Source organism: Falco rusticolus, chromosome 5 (genome assembly GCF_015220075.1).
Source record: "Falco rusticolus isolate bFalRus1 chromosome 5, bFalRus1.pri, whole genome shotgun sequence".
NCBI classification, from domain to species: domain Eukaryota; kingdom Metazoa; phylum Chordata; class Aves; order Falconiformes; family Falconidae; genus Falco; species Falco rusticolus.
The window spans coordinates 1,448,821-1,467,075 of record NC_051191.1 but is presented as its reverse complement, the minus strand read 5'-3'; the positions used below and the strand labels follow the sequence as shown (position 1 = coordinate 1,467,075).

General features: G+C 36.7%; 1 protein-coding gene across 5 annotated transcripts in view; it reads right to left on the bottom strand.

Moving 5' to 3' along the window:
• Positions 1–18,255, bottom strand: part of CPNE8 (copine 8) — a 107,943-nt gene that overhangs the window by 11,842 nt on the left and 77,846 nt on the right. For all 5 annotated transcript variants that reach the window (XM_037387598.1, XM_037387599.1, XM_037387601.1 and 2 more), the window contains 4 exons: positions 9,315–9,361; positions 8,376–8,557; positions 6,308–6,435; positions 2,688–2,790 (listed from right to left, as the gene is read on the bottom strand). In XM_037387598.1, the coding sequence (XP_037243495.1) occupies positions 2,688–2,790; positions 6,308–6,435; positions 8,376–8,557; positions 9,315–9,361 (460 nt within the window). The remainder of the gene's footprint in view (positions 1–2,687; positions 2,791–6,307; positions 6,436–8,375; positions 8,558–9,314; positions 9,362–18,255) is intronic.

Here is an 18,255-nt window from a genome sequence, read left to right as displayed (position 1 = left end):
ATAGGAACACCAAATATCTGCTAGTTTACAGAAATAATCTGAAACTGCCTCTGTTGAGGAGGGTAACAACTGGAAAAAGAAAAACCTTTACCAAATGTCAGGGTTGACAATTGCTCCTTATTGAGATATTCTGATGAACTCTGAAATGCCTATGCTCATTTTAAACAGGACTATGCACTAGCCAAAAATCATAGATGTACAGTTTCTGCTAAATTAAACTCTGCTACACTGAAGTCTGAAGTTAAGTGGTTTTAGAACACAGTGTTATCCTTTTCTTTTGGAATATAAAGTAGTTTTCTCCCTTATTTAAAATATATTCTCATTTTAGATATATCATCACCATTTCCCATTTTTCATCTGTCATAATACTACATATAAAAGCAATTTTCTTTAAGCATAAGGTTTACAGTTAATTACTGTAAACATGCTATTTAAAACAATGAAAATATGCCATTCTTTAAATCACTATTTCATGTTCTACACCACTATACATTATATACTATACATTGACTGAAAATTCATCACAAAGTGCTACTACATAGCCAATCTTCCAGCTAAAATTTTGTAGCAGAGTAAAACAAAAATTAATAATCCCATGTTAAGTCAAATAGTAATATACTACTGAAGATAACAGTAAAAGCCTGTCTGGCCATGGTCCTGGGCAAAGAGCTCTAGGTGGCCCTTCTCGAGCAGGGGTTTTGGACAAGATGATGTCCAGAGGTCCCTTTCTGCCTAAACCTATCTGTGATTCTGTAACAGCCATAAATCCAGTGTAACTGTAACTGAATTACAGTGCCCTGCGTAAGTCAATAATAGTGAGTATAAAATATTTTTGAGACATGAAGGCATTTCTTAGAACAGAACACCTTCTGTTTTCTAGGTGTTTCCTAGAATCTTATTGCTTGATTGTAAAGAAAACATCCTTTAAAGAGATTCCTACTCACAGAGACACAATATTATGTGACACAATGTATACAGAACAGTAAGTGGCAAGGACAGCATAAAGACAAAGAGTTAAACTTCTGCACATAAACTTAAGTGTTGCCATTTCCTGAATGACAGTATAACCTTTAAACAGTTTGGTAAAACAGAATGTATCCTACACACATGCTGTAATGAGAAAGATGCCTAAAAGCACAATTAGTGTTAAAATGAAATATGCTTTTCCTGAGTTTCATACATACCAAGCTGCATTGAACATCACTGCCTTTTTTTTGGATATTATTAAGACTGAAAAAAACTATTATTGAATAGCATTTAATTAGTTCTGTCATGGTATTCTACACTCACACTTCAAGAAGCATACAGAAAAATGAATATATCTTCATAAAAAGAAAAAAACAGCAAATATGCCCACACTTCTACTCATTCCAAGCTAACAACACATCTGCTGTATTTCCAGACAGTTGCAGACTAACAGCTATATTCCTGGAAACGAACTGTTACTGGAAACAAAGTTTTTCTGTATGACCTAGTAGCAAATTACTTAATCTTACAAGATATCAGCCAATTGGACTTGCTGGTCTTTTAATTATGGATTTCAAATTGAGGGGTGAGTTAAATCAAGAGTTGCTTGACGGTGCCTTTTTGTCATCTAAGAGAAGCTATACTCCACCCTTCTAGGCTAGATTACAGGACGAACTTCCAAGCTAGAAGCTTGCCTATCTCCTTTAAAAGCGAGAGTCTTTTTATCCTATTTTAATATTGGAAGCTGGAAGAGGAAAGGAAGTAAACTGGTACCTTCAAACAGTTATAACTCTGGGTGTAAAAGCTTACCAGATGGCTGTCAGAGTCCTTATTTATACACAGACTCTGTCTAGGTGTTGCGGGCTAGAACTTGAGGGCACCTTGCTTTCCAGTAAAGAACATTTCAGTAATATTTTCATGTGCGCCCCACAAACTGGAATGGTACTGAATCTCTACAGGAGGTAGCGCAAGTGGGCCTTCAAAAATATGCCAACTAATTCTATGCTACTCATTTTGAAACGATGTTTAATTATTTTATTGTAGGCCTTTCACTCACCACTTCACTATTAACAAGATCCACTACGGTATGTTCAAAACGATCGGTGTAAATCTTTTCAAACCCTGTCTAGAAGTTGTTCCTGTGTGTACATCTGACATTTCCCAGGGGCAAAAGCAAAATGGAACCTGTTCATAATACAGAATATTACTTATATGCACAGCAGTTTTGAAAAGAAAAATATTGAAAATAATGCAGAAACTGAGAACAGATTAAGAATTTTCAGAATTCTAGGGGACTAAGAAGGAAATCAAATTACTGGTATGCTTGCCATTTGCCAGAAAGTTTGGGGCAATTTTTAAAAAGCAGGGGATCAAGGCTGTCTACAATTACTAAAAAGATAAAGAACAGTTCACTGTGAAAAACTGCATGGTGGGATGTGCATGAGGAAGGAGGAGGCAAGAAGCAGATGAGGAAAATCATATGAACATACAGTGTTAGAGAGAAGAGTCTAATTTCTCACAGAACACTATCTAATTAAGCGGAGATTCAACTTTTGCTTTTTTTTGTATTTATGCATGATAAACAGTTGCTGTTTGGAATAGATGTTTACTTTATGGAACAATTTAGTGCCTGAAATGTTAACTGATACAGTTTATTGCCTGAAGCAGGAACTCCTAGAAACCTATGTCTTTTAAATTTCAACACTTTCAGCAAAACTTACATTCACTATGGATTCTTTTGTCTGAGCCATATCGGAAATAACTCCATCTGTAATAATGAGAAGAACAAAATACTGGGAGCCATCTTTTACTGAAGCAGCATATCTAAGGGAAGAAAAAAACCAACATTATAATAGTAAAAAACCCCTTTATACAAAGGAACTATTATGAAAAGAAGCTGTATTTTAAAAATTTGACTACTAAGGACTAATAAAAATAAAGAAACATGATGCAGTGGATTTCAAAAGTAAGGACATTCATAATTAAGATGGACATTCTACTTTCAATTGAGAATATTAGAAAAATGTAACCAATACAATATTGATATTGATAATCTGCATGTGTTGAACAGTGAAAAATGGGAACTATATCTCTACCAAGAGGAACATGGACAGAATGTCCTTTATAGAATCATGAGTTGTTAGAAAGTCTAAGTTATTTAACAGTTATTACCTCTGGGGAACATAGTTTAGTATGAAGAGCATACATTAATATGAAATGGTTGGTTTTACAGCACAGATAAAAATTATCAGGAATCAGCATATTGCATAATTTTTCAGCAATTTTAAAAATTTTCTGTGTCTTACAAAACCAGCTTGCTTACTGTTGAGCATGCTTGCAGATTTATAGTTCACATTTGTGTGCATATTTGTAAAACAGATGTACATGCACTCTGCAACCCTGGCTTAGATATTCATCCGTTCACACCACCCATAGATGCTCTTTCAAGACTCAAGCTTCTCGCTGTGCTGTACAGAAATACAAGACAAAATATATCCAGTGCCATTTCAATCCCACCTCAGCCAAAGGACCTGAGAAGCAAGTGCTCTTTGAAAATGAGCAGCTTTGGAAGATCTGGGAAGTCCTGAAAGATGGTGAGTCCATAGCAGCCTCACTGAACTTTGCAGCCTGCATACCAGAAACTAAGACTTCAGGTTCATTTGTCTTCAACTTCTAAGGGTCAAAGTGTCCTATGTAGTCAAAGAAGATTTTTTTGTGTGTGTGTGGAGCAGGCTGCTCAACTTGCTGATTCACTTGACAGCAGACAGTATAGCTCCTATTTTCATGAAGGCTTGGTGCTGTAAAGGAGTCAAATAGTAGAACCTTGGAGTAAAAGTAGCAACGAATAGTATGGAGTGCAGTAAAAAAAATAAAAATATTACTCTCCATATGAATACTGTGGAATAGATGCTCAAGTACAGAATATGACTGTCAAAGAACTCACCACCTTAGTGGTTATTGAATATGAAAGGCCTGGCTCACTTAACAGGATATGTTCTAATGATGCTCATGATGATTGCACGTGCTTAGAAAATTCAAACTCTGAGTTTACACAGTGCTTTTGCAAGCAAATACTGCCAATAAATAAGATGCTGTAACCACAACATTTACAGGAGTTTGGAGGAGTGTGTGTGAAATGGAATCTACAACTCACAGAAAGCCATCACAGTCCTCCCTCTCCCTCCCCAAGATACAGATGTGTAGAAAAGCCACACAGACAACGAACCTGCTGAACTTAACCTATTTGCACGCTGGCAGTAGGGACTGGTAGTTAAATGTCTAGATTAGCAAGACCTACTGTGGAATACATTTTCACTACGATGAGGAGACATATCTCATTTTTCCACACCACTTATAATCTTTTCAATGATGACTGCAGTGACAAGGGATGATGGGTGAGTAAAATAAAAATCCATTATCCTTTCTGAGCACTTAATACTGTCAACATACCTACACTGAAGAAATGGAACAGAAATTTGGTTATTTCATATTTTCCACAGAGTAAAACATTCTGAAGTCTTTTGCAAGAAAGAACTTATATATGGAAGGGAGATGACAGAAGACACTAGACTGAATCTAGTGTAGCTTAGATAACTCTTTAGCTGGGGGAAGGACAATAAACTCATTATCTGCTTAAAGAGCTTCTGAAGAGTTCTGAGATCACAACAGGATAGTAATATCCGACATTGTTTCCAGAGATTTCATCAGAGGCATATTTTAAGTAGGAGGGATGTGGGAAGAAGAAATTTCTTTGATGGCAGGTAGGCTAGATCACAACTTCTAGTACCATGTCTATGAGAGTCAATAGAACAGCCAAGAAGCTGAACCTTGAAGGGAAATGGCATTACTGAGAACTCGATTGGTACATGGGTTGTATTAAGGATGATCACGCAGTAGAAATCCTCATGAAGATACTTAGCTTTTCCACTATAGTGTAATGTGATTTGTTACCAGAAGGGGTTTCCAAAGTTTGCAACAGTTTGATATTTAGACAAAAGTTCAGTGGAAGAACTACAAATGCTGGTGACAGGCTTCTGTAATTCTGAAAAAGCTGACAAATATTCCTGAGAAACAACGGTAAGAAAAGGAACTCAATTTATGTCAATGTTTTGATGGTGTTGGATCAAGAATTTCAATTTTTGCAATGAACAGAAGGCTTGATGTTAATTGCCAAATTCTGAACCAGCCAGCTCAGCTGATATGATCAGTTCCATAAAAGAAGAGCCAGAAAAGTTAATGGGTTAGATTTCCAGTTAACATGGTTAATGCAGACGCGGAATGCCACATGTATGAAATTCAGCTGTCCTAAGGATTGGCATATTTCCTCAGTCTGAACACTGCTACTAGAGAGATCCTGTCAAAGGAAAGATTAAAAGGAGAGAGCTAGTTGCTAAAGACAAGCAATGGAAAATACATGCACATAATCTGAATGGTATGATTAGAAGATGGAACAACTAATCCTAATGATAAATAACTGAAATCAGCTATCTAGTCACACTGGGGTGCACAGAAATTCTTTGCACCATAGAATATGGAAATTATTTTTCATTGGGCTGTAGAACTAACATCAACAAGAACAGATAGCAAATAAATACTTCTTGCTACAACAATTAACTATTTTGCAAGCTTATAAATAAAAGATTAACATACAGTGATTTACACATCCCTACTGCTTTATTTTATAAACATTAGTTCTTTCTCTGTATCTATAAATAAAATAAAACCTGTTCAGGTAATTGCTCAGCTAAATTATCTAAGCCATATCATTTTTGTTATACCAACACATGGAGGTATACCATAAGTCAAGGTCTTGTCTGCCCACATAAGGCAGTATTATCTTTCTTAAGAAACTTCTACAAAGACAGGAAGGGTTTTCCTTTAAGAAGTTAGATGAGATGTTGCATAACACAGCACTGTGGCTGCCCAGCGGTGGTTGCTGTACTATCACCTTAACAGTACCACTACCTGCTGGAAATTGTTGCCACAGACAGCCCTGGAAAATTCTGTTGACATTTTGAGATTAAAGGAACTACATATGCTTTTGTCCAAAGGACAAAAAAGGAATATGGAGAGTGATCTCACAAAAATTTGCTTTCATTATGATTTCTCCTGCAATTTTAACAAAAGGTGCATCACCTGGATCACTTCTATTTCTTTTCTGCATAACACTAGCACATGGTCTTCAAACTACTCAAAGGTACAAGTTAATCATGTTAGACTGAATAAACAAAACAACTATAAATACCTTTTCCAACGTTTAGCATCATGTAACTGTTAGCTTTTTATATGTGATAGCTGTACTGACAATAAGTTTCTGCAGAGTACCTGTAGTGACGCTTACCTGGCTACATGATTGATTACAGGGGCAAAGTTTGTTGGCCCATAAAGCTGTACAGATTTTAGACTCCTGTAATAGGCCTCCATTACACCATCAATTCCATGGCAGTATGGATTTTGAGGGTTTCCATTCTAATGAAAACAAGAAATGATTAATCACTAAAAGTAATTATGAAGCAAAATCAATGTGTAGGTTAGTAAACGCTACCCAGTGTACATTTTTAAATGGCAAGGACCTAAGCATTCTAGGATCTATTCAGAGAGTTTACTACAAATGCCCAATGTAAGTCCCACAGCTAGCTGTGAGTGTTAACTGCCTCAAGAAGGAGGTTCTAGCAGCCTCACGTTATATGCAGTCTGAACCACTGGAACTGGTTACTAGACATGAATGCTGTCCTAAAGGGAATGAAACAGTCTTTCTTACATGCATCAGTAACAGACAATTCCCTCTGTAGATTTAAGGTATGAATTACAGGGCAGGTGTAAAACTGGAATCATGTTTAGGAGCACACTTCCAGCTCAATAATTTCTTATTTTAAAAATGTGAAAAAAAGAAATGGTAGCCAGATCCTGATGTTCATACACCATGTGAGTGTAAGTTAAATTGCAAACTCTTCATTGTTTTGGTACAATGTTTCTCTACTGGAAAACTGATTTTCAAACTGGTATTAAGAGATGAAGAAAGGAACATACTCTTTGGGAACCCACTGAAAGGCTGGGACTGTAAATTCTTTGGATAGGCATTTATCTACCTATCTCCATAATGACTCTACAATGAAGATACCCATTTACAGGTGACAATACAAACATAAACTAAATCCCAGATCAATGTCAGGCCAGACAAATGATCCACGTAAGGCTTCAAAACCTTCCAAATCACCTTACTCTCCTTCATGTGCCAACAACTCATTGGTTTGATGTGCCAGTATCTCATTCTGAGGTAGAGTATACCTCCCCGAGAATGTAGAAAATGAAAGGGGATTTTTCATGAAATTGATCTAGAATGTTAAAAAGAGAGTGCTAAAAACATTGCTTAGTATTAAATGGCAGACACCTATACATGTTTATATATAAAGGATGGGAAAAAAGACTGGTTTTTCCTCTTTAAAAGCACCACAATGCCTCATGAATTAACTGAATCAATTTTAGAAACAACTTTTAAAACTGAAAATAGCCAGGAATAAGCCTGCTGTTTTAACAGTCTTAAGATTATATGTATCAATATATTTGAACTTGCTACATCCAAGTCCAAAAAAAGTCTGTGATTTAAATGAATATGTGCAATCACACCTGTTTTAAATTACTATCCATGTGGAAAACCTTTCCTTGAGATAAGACATGTGGCACTGTTTTCTAGCACAGGCTGACAGAATAAATACACATCTACAATCACCAGTCTTCTGCAATGTCTTTGCTGTTACCTATTTAAAACTCTCCTGACATACCTACACTTGCTGTAATTCTGACAAGTTTATCCTAGTCAGAGCAGAACAAAACCCTCAAAATAAGCAAATAGATAAACATCCACACTAATCACAAGCATCAGTTACAACATAATAACCCTTCTGGCAAATGCTTTTAGATTTTAGGTTTGTAATTTAACTGGCATATGGACCAGTCTCAGATTTTTTCTTGTCACCTTGGCTTATAGCCCACTTCGTCATCTATATTATCTCTAAACTAGCAGCCTGTAAAAGATAAAGAGATCCCAGAAAATGAGAGAGAACAATAACAATGAAAGGTTATCTTGAATCATGATTCACTTGCTTCTTAAGATAGATTAGTTTCAATCTGAAGTCTTTCAAGCATCTGTTTCTTGTGCGGCTGCATCTGAGGTTAAAAATGATTACTTTGCTTTATTGCTATTTTTGGTCTACAGGGACTTCTTGACTCTGGATTTCTTTCAGTAACTTCACTATGACGAAAAATTTTGAAACAGCCTTTTAGACAGAAGAATTAGCACATTCTCTGTTCTTCATTTGTCCAGAAATTGCTTAAGACTACAACTTTAATTGCCAAAATTTTGTTGTAGTAAAAAAATTCAAACAATATATAAACATGTATTTACTTACTAGTGCAAATTCATGTGATACTCTTCCATCTGGAGGCAGTCTAGCTCCAAAACCTAGAGCTGGGAACATTTTATCACTATCATAGTCCTGAATTATTTCACCTACTGCTTTCAGTGCCATGCCATAAGCATTTAGCTGGTAAGGATTCATATAGTGCAGTGAAGTAGGCTGTGAAGGGTTACCTGTTGAAGCAAGGACCAGATTAAAACTGTATCAGTTCAAAATCTTGTCTCTTAAAAATGCTAAAAATCTCATAAAGCAGAAATCAAAAGATCATGATAAGAAAATGAACTTGTTTCCTATGTATATAACTATGGTTGTATCAGGTAAAAATGCATATTCTGAATACATTTTTAATAGGTTAACAGTAGTAGCTGTAAACTTTTTCAGCATTGAAAGGGCAGCAAGAAATTGTGATTAGACTTGTAAATTTGTGTCATTTTATAATATGATACGCACTTTTAAGATTAAATTTAGAAAAGCATTATGGCATTCTCAAAGCAGCTTTGGAGGAGAATCAAAACTTATCTCTGCCATACCCCACTTTAGCCTCATTCCACCTGAAACTTCTTTCTTTTGCCCCTCTCAGTGGGGTCTTCTAAGTCAGCCAGTTTTCTCCCAGCAATAATACAGAAACAAACAAACAAAATAATCAGAAAATACACAAGTATCTGCAAACTGCTCCTACCTATTCAATTCTATATGTAGCTTTTCACATTTTTATCTGTTCTGTTTGCTCTGGTTTTCTTGACAGGAACTGGCCTCTAGTCTGCTGCCCAGCAAAATGGAATCCTAATTCCAGGTGGTGCCAGGCAATACAGATACTCAATAATACAATGAAGTTAAGCAGAATACTGATATAGATACATACACATACATATGTACACTTAAAACTGAACATAGCACATAAATTCACAAGATGTTTATTGTTATTCTTACCATTTGAGGCTGTGAAATCAATAGCTACTGTGAAATTGATTTGGGTTCTGTAGAAAAAGCAAATACAAATCTTATAAGTTTTACTGTTATGTGGAAAAATAAACCAGAGATGATAACATTGTTTGTGGACAAACTGTAGGACACTGAATTGCTAATACAGGAAATGAACACTGAAAATACTCTTTTATGAAGTGCCAGCCAAGAGCTACACAACAGAGCTATTTTAACACCACATTGCAAAGTTACTTCACCTTTCCTTTTTTTTTACTGTTTATGAAAAATCCTAAATAATTAATAAGGTTAACATCAATAAACATTATTAATTCATTCTGAACAGCAAACCTGATTTTTCATCGGACGTATTTTAGCCCTAGTCATGGAAGACTTTGACTAGTGAAGTAGGCTTCTATTAATCTGCTCCTTTTGTTAACAATAAAACTGTGTCTTCCATTGGATAAAATATTTGGACAAAATATCAGCTTTTGGCAATGGATTTCTTTCATGTGAACACAGTCGATACTTTGAGCGAGCATATCAAGGAAATTCTTGGAAGACAAAAGTAAAATCTGGAAGCAGGAATATAAATATCTGTATTTGGAGCAGTAGCTAAAGAAAACCATTATTGTGAATGGATTAGCTGTTAGCATAGACTTATTGTCACAAAAACCCATTAGACTTTTACAGAGTGACAATCCAATTAAATGCAGTTCTGTTCTGCAACTTCCTTCAGGACAAAAAACTGTCTTTCTGGAGATAATCTCTTAGCTAGTAAGATTCTATCAGGAAAAGGTTGTATGAGTTTGAAAATTGACTTTTTACTCAGAATGAGTTATTTACATCTTCCTTCAAATTTCTGCCTCTCTGTTTGCATCTATGAATTTAAGGACCAAATTAACAATGATCAAATCTCTTTGAAAGTTACTCAACAGATTTAACTCATGCACATTTAGATTAAACATCAACAATCTGACATCTGGCCTTGCAGTAGTGTTTTTACTGCTCAAATAACTTGACATGCCCAGAGAAAATGCTATTGACTTCATAAAAAGCTGGGTATGAAAACAATTCACATGGAATCATTTTATCATACTGATCAAGGCTAACACACGCTAAGCTAGGTTACAGATGGGCTGTCTCCAAAAAGCAGTAAAAGCCCACCAATGCCCACAGTATCAGGAAGAGTCCTTGGAACATGGTCAACCGGGAATACAATTAAAAACGCTGTTGCCTCAATGTGGACTTCAACAAAAAAAACAAACCAGTGAAAGCTGCTGCAATCTCTCGAAAGTTCAGAGAGAGAAGCTTTACGACAGAAGTTTTCTGCCAATAATTCTGCATTCTGCTTTATGCAGTTTCACAAAAAAAATTTTAATGGCATGACAAGTCAGATTTTGTTTGATCTGTACCCAAATGTCAGGCCCTGTAGCTTCTTAATCACAATGACCTTCTGCACTGTCAGGTAGTTGTAAGAATAAAGATCCTAAGAAGTGCATGTCAACTAGTTTTCTTCCTCAGGTAAGAAAGATTAGGAAAAACAACAACCAAAGTCTAATACAATACCATTTCTAGCGTTATGCATAGAGTTCTTACTGGCACTGCTAAGCAAAACTGCTTTTGGGCTATAATCTCCTTGTACTTAGATTTTAAGGGCTTTGGTGTGGTGCAATTTTTGGAGAGTAAAGACGACTCCTCCAAGCATTACATGTCAGACACATCAAATACAGAAATCCTTCAGCTTGCTGAAGAATGTGCAACTGAGGAAAAAAAACCCTCAAAAGGCTTTTCTTCTGCATAAGAACAGCAAAACTTATTTGTAAACTCATTTCCTCTATCAGCTATTCTGATCCAATTGGTAAGAAGAAATAAGAGTTTCATGGATTCTGAATTCAGGACAGAAGCAAGAGAAAGCACTGTTAAAAGAAGACTAAAACGAAAAATGGCTAACAAAAGTAAGAGAAAAATATTAAACCCACATCTAATGGCAAAAAGAACAAAGTCAATTTTCATGTTACTACAGGTAATGACTGACAGCATCAGTTTCTGGAGTATTCCTCAAAGCGGTGTATCTGTATTAAATGCATACTGCTCTAGATAACAGAAACCCACCTGGTAAACTAAAAAAAAACCCTCCCTCCCCCATTTACAATCCCCTACAAGCTGGACTATGACTATTGTCCAAGCAGAACAGTATGCACATGACAGTATCTGCCAATTTAACAACTATAAAACAAAGCAGATGTCTACATCTCCAAAATTTGTTTCCACCTGTATGTGCATCGCAATGATACTGCTACAGAAAAACATGCAAGAACTTAAACCAATTACTTGATTTCAATGATTTATAGATGACTGTACATAGATTACATTTCAGTTTCCTGAATATAGGTTCCTAAGGCTATTTTAGAGCCTCCAGGGTACTTAGCACACCATGAAATTTCTGGGAGTCTAAAATGGCATTAAATGCCTATATAATTCAGGAAACTGGATCCCACTTTTAATGCAACGGTTGCTTTGTATTATGGGAAAGTCACTCATGTCTTACAGAGAACAAGGAGAGCTAGAACAAACTCTGTTAGGGTAAACCTGCACTCTATTGCCCTACATTTTCAATGACCGTTTTGTTTCGTATAAATCATACAACATAGGTATGGAGAAAATGATGCTCCGGTGAGACCTTATCACTCTCTCCAACTCCCTGACAGGAGGCTGTAGCGAGGTGGGTGTCAGTCTCTTCTCCCAGGTAACAAGTGATAGGATGAGACGAAACTGCCTTAAGTTGCACCAGGCGAGCTCCAGATTGTATATTAGGAAAAATTTCTTCCCTGAAAGGGTGGTCAAGCACTGGAACAGGCTGCCCGGGGACGTGGTTGAGTCACCGTCTCTGGAGGTATGTAACAGGTATGCAGACGTGACACCTAGGGACAGGGTTTAGTGGTGGACTTGGCAGTCCTGGGTTAGTGGCTGGACTCAATGATCTTAAAGGTCTTTTCCAACCTAAATGATTCTATGACCCTATATTAAAAACATCTCTCCTAATATGATCTCATGGAAAAGAGACATAGAAGCCTATGTTAAAGAAGACACCAGTGTCCTCTGAGGAAAGGAATAATAAATTGCAAAAAGGTACAAAATTAAGGTAGTCAAAATTTTTAAAATGTACATAAACCTTTTTTGAACACAAAGCTGCGTCTTTCAAACAAACAATTAAACCTCAAATTAGTACCACTGGAGAAAGTATTTTCAAAAGCAGCTGTAATATTGTAAACCTGTATTTTGTGTGAAAGATTATTAAGAAAAGCTATTAATTTCTCTACGTTTTTAAACTTTTATTAATGAAAAAATTAATAAGCAGTAACTAAAAAATTGATCCAGGAAGGCTAATTTAAAAGCTGTGTGTCGTGAAAACATTAGATACAACTGTTTTAGAAACCAAATGAGATGACTGGGAAATTAATCTGGATGACATTTTAAGAAGTGTTTTCATGGTAACTCATGTTAGTCTAGAAACAAATTAAATGTGATGAATATATCTGAAAGTCTACTTTCCTGTTTTTATCTCTATGACATGTTTATTTCTTTTTAACAGACTAATTCTTAGGCTGTATCAAGTACACGTTATTAAGTTACTGCTATTATCAACAGATTAACCTTCATAGCAACAACCTTTTTTTTAATGACTATCCATTACCGTACACAAAATACAGTAATCGATAGTCATTTAAAAAAAGGTTATTGCTATGAAGGTTTATCTGTTGATAATAACAGTAACTTAATAATGAATTTAATATTTTATATATATTTATATATATTTATGTATTATATATAAGTTTATAAATATAAAATAAAATATATATTATAAAAATTATTAATTCAGAATAAGGATGCTCAAAATCTAAAAAAGCATGTAAAATAGAAGGCTTCGAGACAATTTTAGGTGCCTGATTTTAAAACACATCAAGATAACAAAACTGATAAGGAAATTCTTTGGCTAAGGCTGTGTCCCTGCTTTTCCAGCTATATAGTTTTCCAAAGAGCTCATGACACCCGCTACATCAGTGTTGTTGCAAAGTCACGAGGCTTTGCACAAAAGCCACTAAAGCATTGACACCTGGCTAGGCAGGCTGAGCTGCTGAACATCTTTTCCCAAGGGAGAACTCAGGCAGAATACCCAAGCACAACAATGTGCCTTATGGATTTAGAGCTGGATAGCTCACAACTACGCTGCCAGAATTTAGTTGGTATAGAAAGACATGATCTATCTGACACCTGGACAGGTGATTTTATCCTATACTACCATGAGAAATGAAGAAAGTGTCTTAAAAGGAACAGTAATCTTCACCTCACAACCACAGAGCATTCATTTTGTTTGTTTCTTTGGGAGAGCAAGGCGAAATCTATTGTCTTTTATAATAAGAGCTCTATCAGCACTGGTATACATAAGGGAATAAATTAAGCCTGGACATAGGTTTTAACTAGGCTTGAAAACATTTGTAATGAACAGGGTTTTTTTAAACAGTACATTGGAAGGAAACATGAGTTTCCTCCTGTGACTTCAGAGTGACAACCAGCTGCTCTGTTAGCAGGGGGGAGCTATTATTCAACATTTGAGGACCAATTACTGTGCAGAACTCTGCAATGGAGCTAATGGAGTAACTAAGACTACCAAGAAGCTGTATCCCTTCCACGGCATTTTAAGTCCCCAGTGACAGTTCCTTCATAATTTCCCCTTTGCATATGCTTGCTTGGCCAAATGATGTATCAAGATAAAGAAGATTTTTCTGATAAAGGCTCAACTAGGTCTTCCTTTTATATAGTCTAATTACTCCTTACTACTCTCCAAGGATACAAGAAATATATGGTAAAGCCTCCAAAATATATAGTTATGACAGCTGTTGCTTCATAACTGTACCTCACACCAGGTCTCCTCCAAACATCAAACAGACATGCCATTACATGTTATGGTGTACTGGTTGGATGAAAATAGCTGTCATGAAAGGAGTTCTAGATTTCCATTTTGACCATCAATGATTCAACGCAGTGCAGTTAAAAATGTATGTCCAAAGCCCTTAGAATCCAAACAACGTGCATTTCCAAAAACCTGCATGAAGGTAAGGCTTTTTATATGGCGGGAGGAAAATATTTCCTCTTATGTTCCACTAACCTGGGACAGAAGAGATGGCTTAATATTTTTGAGGTCCAAAAGGATTCAGCTCCTGAATTTCATTTATTTACAAGTGCCTAGAGTAACCTGCTAGCTCACTCCCTACGCTAATCAGTCAAACAGGGTAGAAACTCCAGTGCAGCTTTTTGGTTCCTTGTCTCTCTTTCAGACAAAACCAGAGCAGACTATAAACTAACTGCTTGACAGTCATTCCTGTAATTCCTGTATTTCCAGGATAAATTCAACTGCATTCCTCTTCAAGGCCATATCCCTTACATTCCTGAGCTTTGTTCATGTATTTGGAGGTGTTTTGATAGGAATATATTATTAATTGATAAGTGGCAGGAAAAATCTGATTTTGAAATACACATCAATTTTTAGCATAATGTACCCATTTTAAATGTGGGAAGGTCAGTGTGGCAAAATATGTGATTAAGTATCAAGATGTAAGGAAAAGCCAGCTACTAAGATGGCACTAGTTGATTTAATATTCGGATGCAAAAGAGACATCCACCTCTTTCCTGCCATACTGCTATAAAATCCAGTGGTATGTAGTAAAATGAAATTAGAATTTACAGATAAATTTCTATTTCATTCTTCAAAGCTCTTCAGAAAAACAAGAATCATATTGATGATCCTTATAATGGAATATCCCAATTAAAGAGATGCAGACTCAAAACATAAATGAAATCAATACTGCAATCCTGATTTGTCGCAGTTAAAGCTGTCAAGACTTCCATTAAATCAGGATTAGTTCTAGCCACCTCAAATCAATTACAAAGGAAGTTCTGAACGTGAAGTATTTCATAAGCATCCCTTTATGGAGGAGCCAATATTGTGCCTATTGCAGAATCAGTGTTTTCTTCTCCTTGCCTTCCTAAACTGAAGAAAAACAGGGAACTAAACAAACAATTTTGGAGGACATACTTGATGGCAAAACAGAATGGTTAATGACAAAACCTTCTTTTTCCTTTCCTTCAAAATCTGTCAGCTGGATTGCAATTGATATGCAGTAGTATTAAACGAGATGAACTAAGAAAGAGAGAAGCCAAGAAAATGGCTCTGAGTCTCACCTTCCTGGTCATGTGTGCAAAACGGCACAGCTGCAGAAAGGTAACCTGTATACAAGTACTTCTACAGTTTTTACTGGCATATACATAGAAATAACTGTATGAATCACTAAACAAGATTCTATATAAAATAATTAAACTTTAAGTATTACATGCGTTCAAGCACAGAGTGTTCTACTGAACTATACTCTTTTTATATACAAGGGAGGAAAAAAGCTTAAGTGGTAATTATTAATATCACAAGTCTTCCTTGAATTGCAGTTACAGAGATGTAAACAAAATATCACTAAGAACACCAAAGTATTCTATATATTCAAAATTTCTGTTGTTTGTCTATAGAATGTAGATAATTAGGTTCATTAACTTGTAACATCTCAGCAAGAAAGGTGAAAAACGACCCTGAAAAGATTACATATGCACCCATTGTGTTCTTTTCTTTCCAAATTTAGATATAAAACTTAATGCCTTGGTTTCTTATACACATTTCTTGCGGACATGAATTTTGAAGGAATGGGGAATAAGATGGTTATGGCATATATGAACAACACACGTCAAAGAACAAACAGCTACACTACAGGTAAAACTGTTTCTTCATGCATTTGTGTATACATACACTTCATTCACTACAAACTTTTGGTAAACATGGATGGATGGCCATTTTCTTTGTTAAAGTTGACAACAGGAATGTTCCTGAGAAAGGTAACAACAGCCCTAATAAAAGTAACTTGTTTCGCTCAAACTCTAGGATTCTTTGCTAGAAACAGAACACTTGCACAAATCAGAAGGGTTCCACAACAGATCGACCATGACTGTTCATACGGAAGTCACATCCAGAACCTTAGTGCTTCGAGTACTCTTCTGTTACCTCAAGCAGCTGTCTACCTGATACAGTGACTCAAAGCAGGCACAAGCCATAGTGATAATTGGAAATGGACTTAGAAACACAGAAATAACTGGTTTCCTAACCATGGCAATCTAGGTGCCTCAGGAACAGCTTGTCAAGCAAATGTGCTGATAGAATTCATTATCATATAAAGAGTTGATATAATCTTCAGGTGTTGAAGATGCAGTAGTAGTACCTCGACAACAGGCCTGATCTATATGAAGAAGTTCTACTTTGCTAATATGTAACAGATTCTAATGCAGTCAACAACTGAATGAAATTGTCTTTCAGGAGAAACTGTAGGATCTAAAGAGTGCAAACGGAGACAAGAAGTATTCCAGTAGCAATGCTTCCAGTCAACTGAACTGGACAGGTAAGGATATTAATTCTAGAAGAGCTTAATAGTTTGCAGTCCAGAAGCATCCTGGAACAAAGTGTCACAGTCCTGAGTGTACTAAAAAGCCCTTTAATGTCCCTAAACAAACTCAGCTTGGCCCTCCACCACATGCCCCCCATTGGCTTGGGAGCCCCATTTCAGCTCAGCCTTCAGCCCCTGCCTGAGAAGGGGCCATACGTCATACGCCAGAGGAGTATAGGTCTCCAGCTCAGCCAAGCCCATGCCTGGCCGTGGATACCATTAATCCAGATCCTGAACCAAGGACTGAATTCCTGGCTTGACCACTCTGCCTTGTCCACCACAGGCCTGCCTGGAAACTGCTGGACCTGATCCTGACCTGGATCTGTGGTTTGCCTGCCCAGCCTGACCTCGGTCTGCCTCATCACTACAAACTTCCCTACGATCTGGACTCGTAATTGAACCTGGCCACAAACCTCTGGGTCTGCTCCGCTTGCCTTGCCCACGTACTGTACAACTGGGCCCTGGGTGGCGAGATCCTGCCCTGCCAGCTGTGCTTCCCAGCTCCACTCCCAGGTCCCCAGCCGTCCTGGGGAGGGAGAGCTGCTCCCTGACACAGCCCATCCCCTCCACGAATCTGTCCCACTAATTACATGCCTTGATGGTGGGCCTATACCGCTCCCTCTAAAGGTCACCTATAACCATACAACACTGTAATAATATGAAACAATCAAATCTGAAATGATACAGAGGTTCTGTGTCCTATCCAAATGAGAAAATCTGCTTGGCCACCAAAGAGCAAGCAAACGGACAAGTCAAATCACAAATTCCTCCAAAGATATTGAATAAGAATTTTAAACAGAATTATTTCTACCTCCATGTTAAAAACCTTAATTAAGCATTCCCATTTTTAAGTACTATGCATAAAATATTCTTGTTGGGTTTAATCTTAATGAGCCAAAAGACACAGTGTTTTGAGATATACAACAGACTGAATTCACCCTTAAATGAAAATATCCCTTTTTTTTGGATGGAGATTGAACAGCAGTGAGTTTGGATTTTCTACCTTTAGAATTTAACTGTTTGGGAGAACTGAAACATCAAAGAGGCTATTAGTCCTTGAGAGAGAAAAAAATTATACTGTGCAGCAGCCCGGCGGTTAGGCTCAACAGTTTGGAGTACATCTTAATGACGATCCATTCCCTTTGCAAGTTATCCTTTCAGTATGGAGTGCAACCTCAGGTTGTGTTTTTTCAAAACCCCGAATGCAATAGCAGTCGGGATAGCTTACTGACAGTTCTCCTGTAGCTAACAATTACGATTGGGGGCATCACTTTAACTCAGTGAACTTCAGTGATAAATGTGTTAGGAATAAACCTTGAGCATATTCTCATCTGCAGGATTACCACCGTTGGAAACAAAGGCAAAGCCCTATATTGCTACTGTCAAAACACAACACAGTCTTCTTTTTT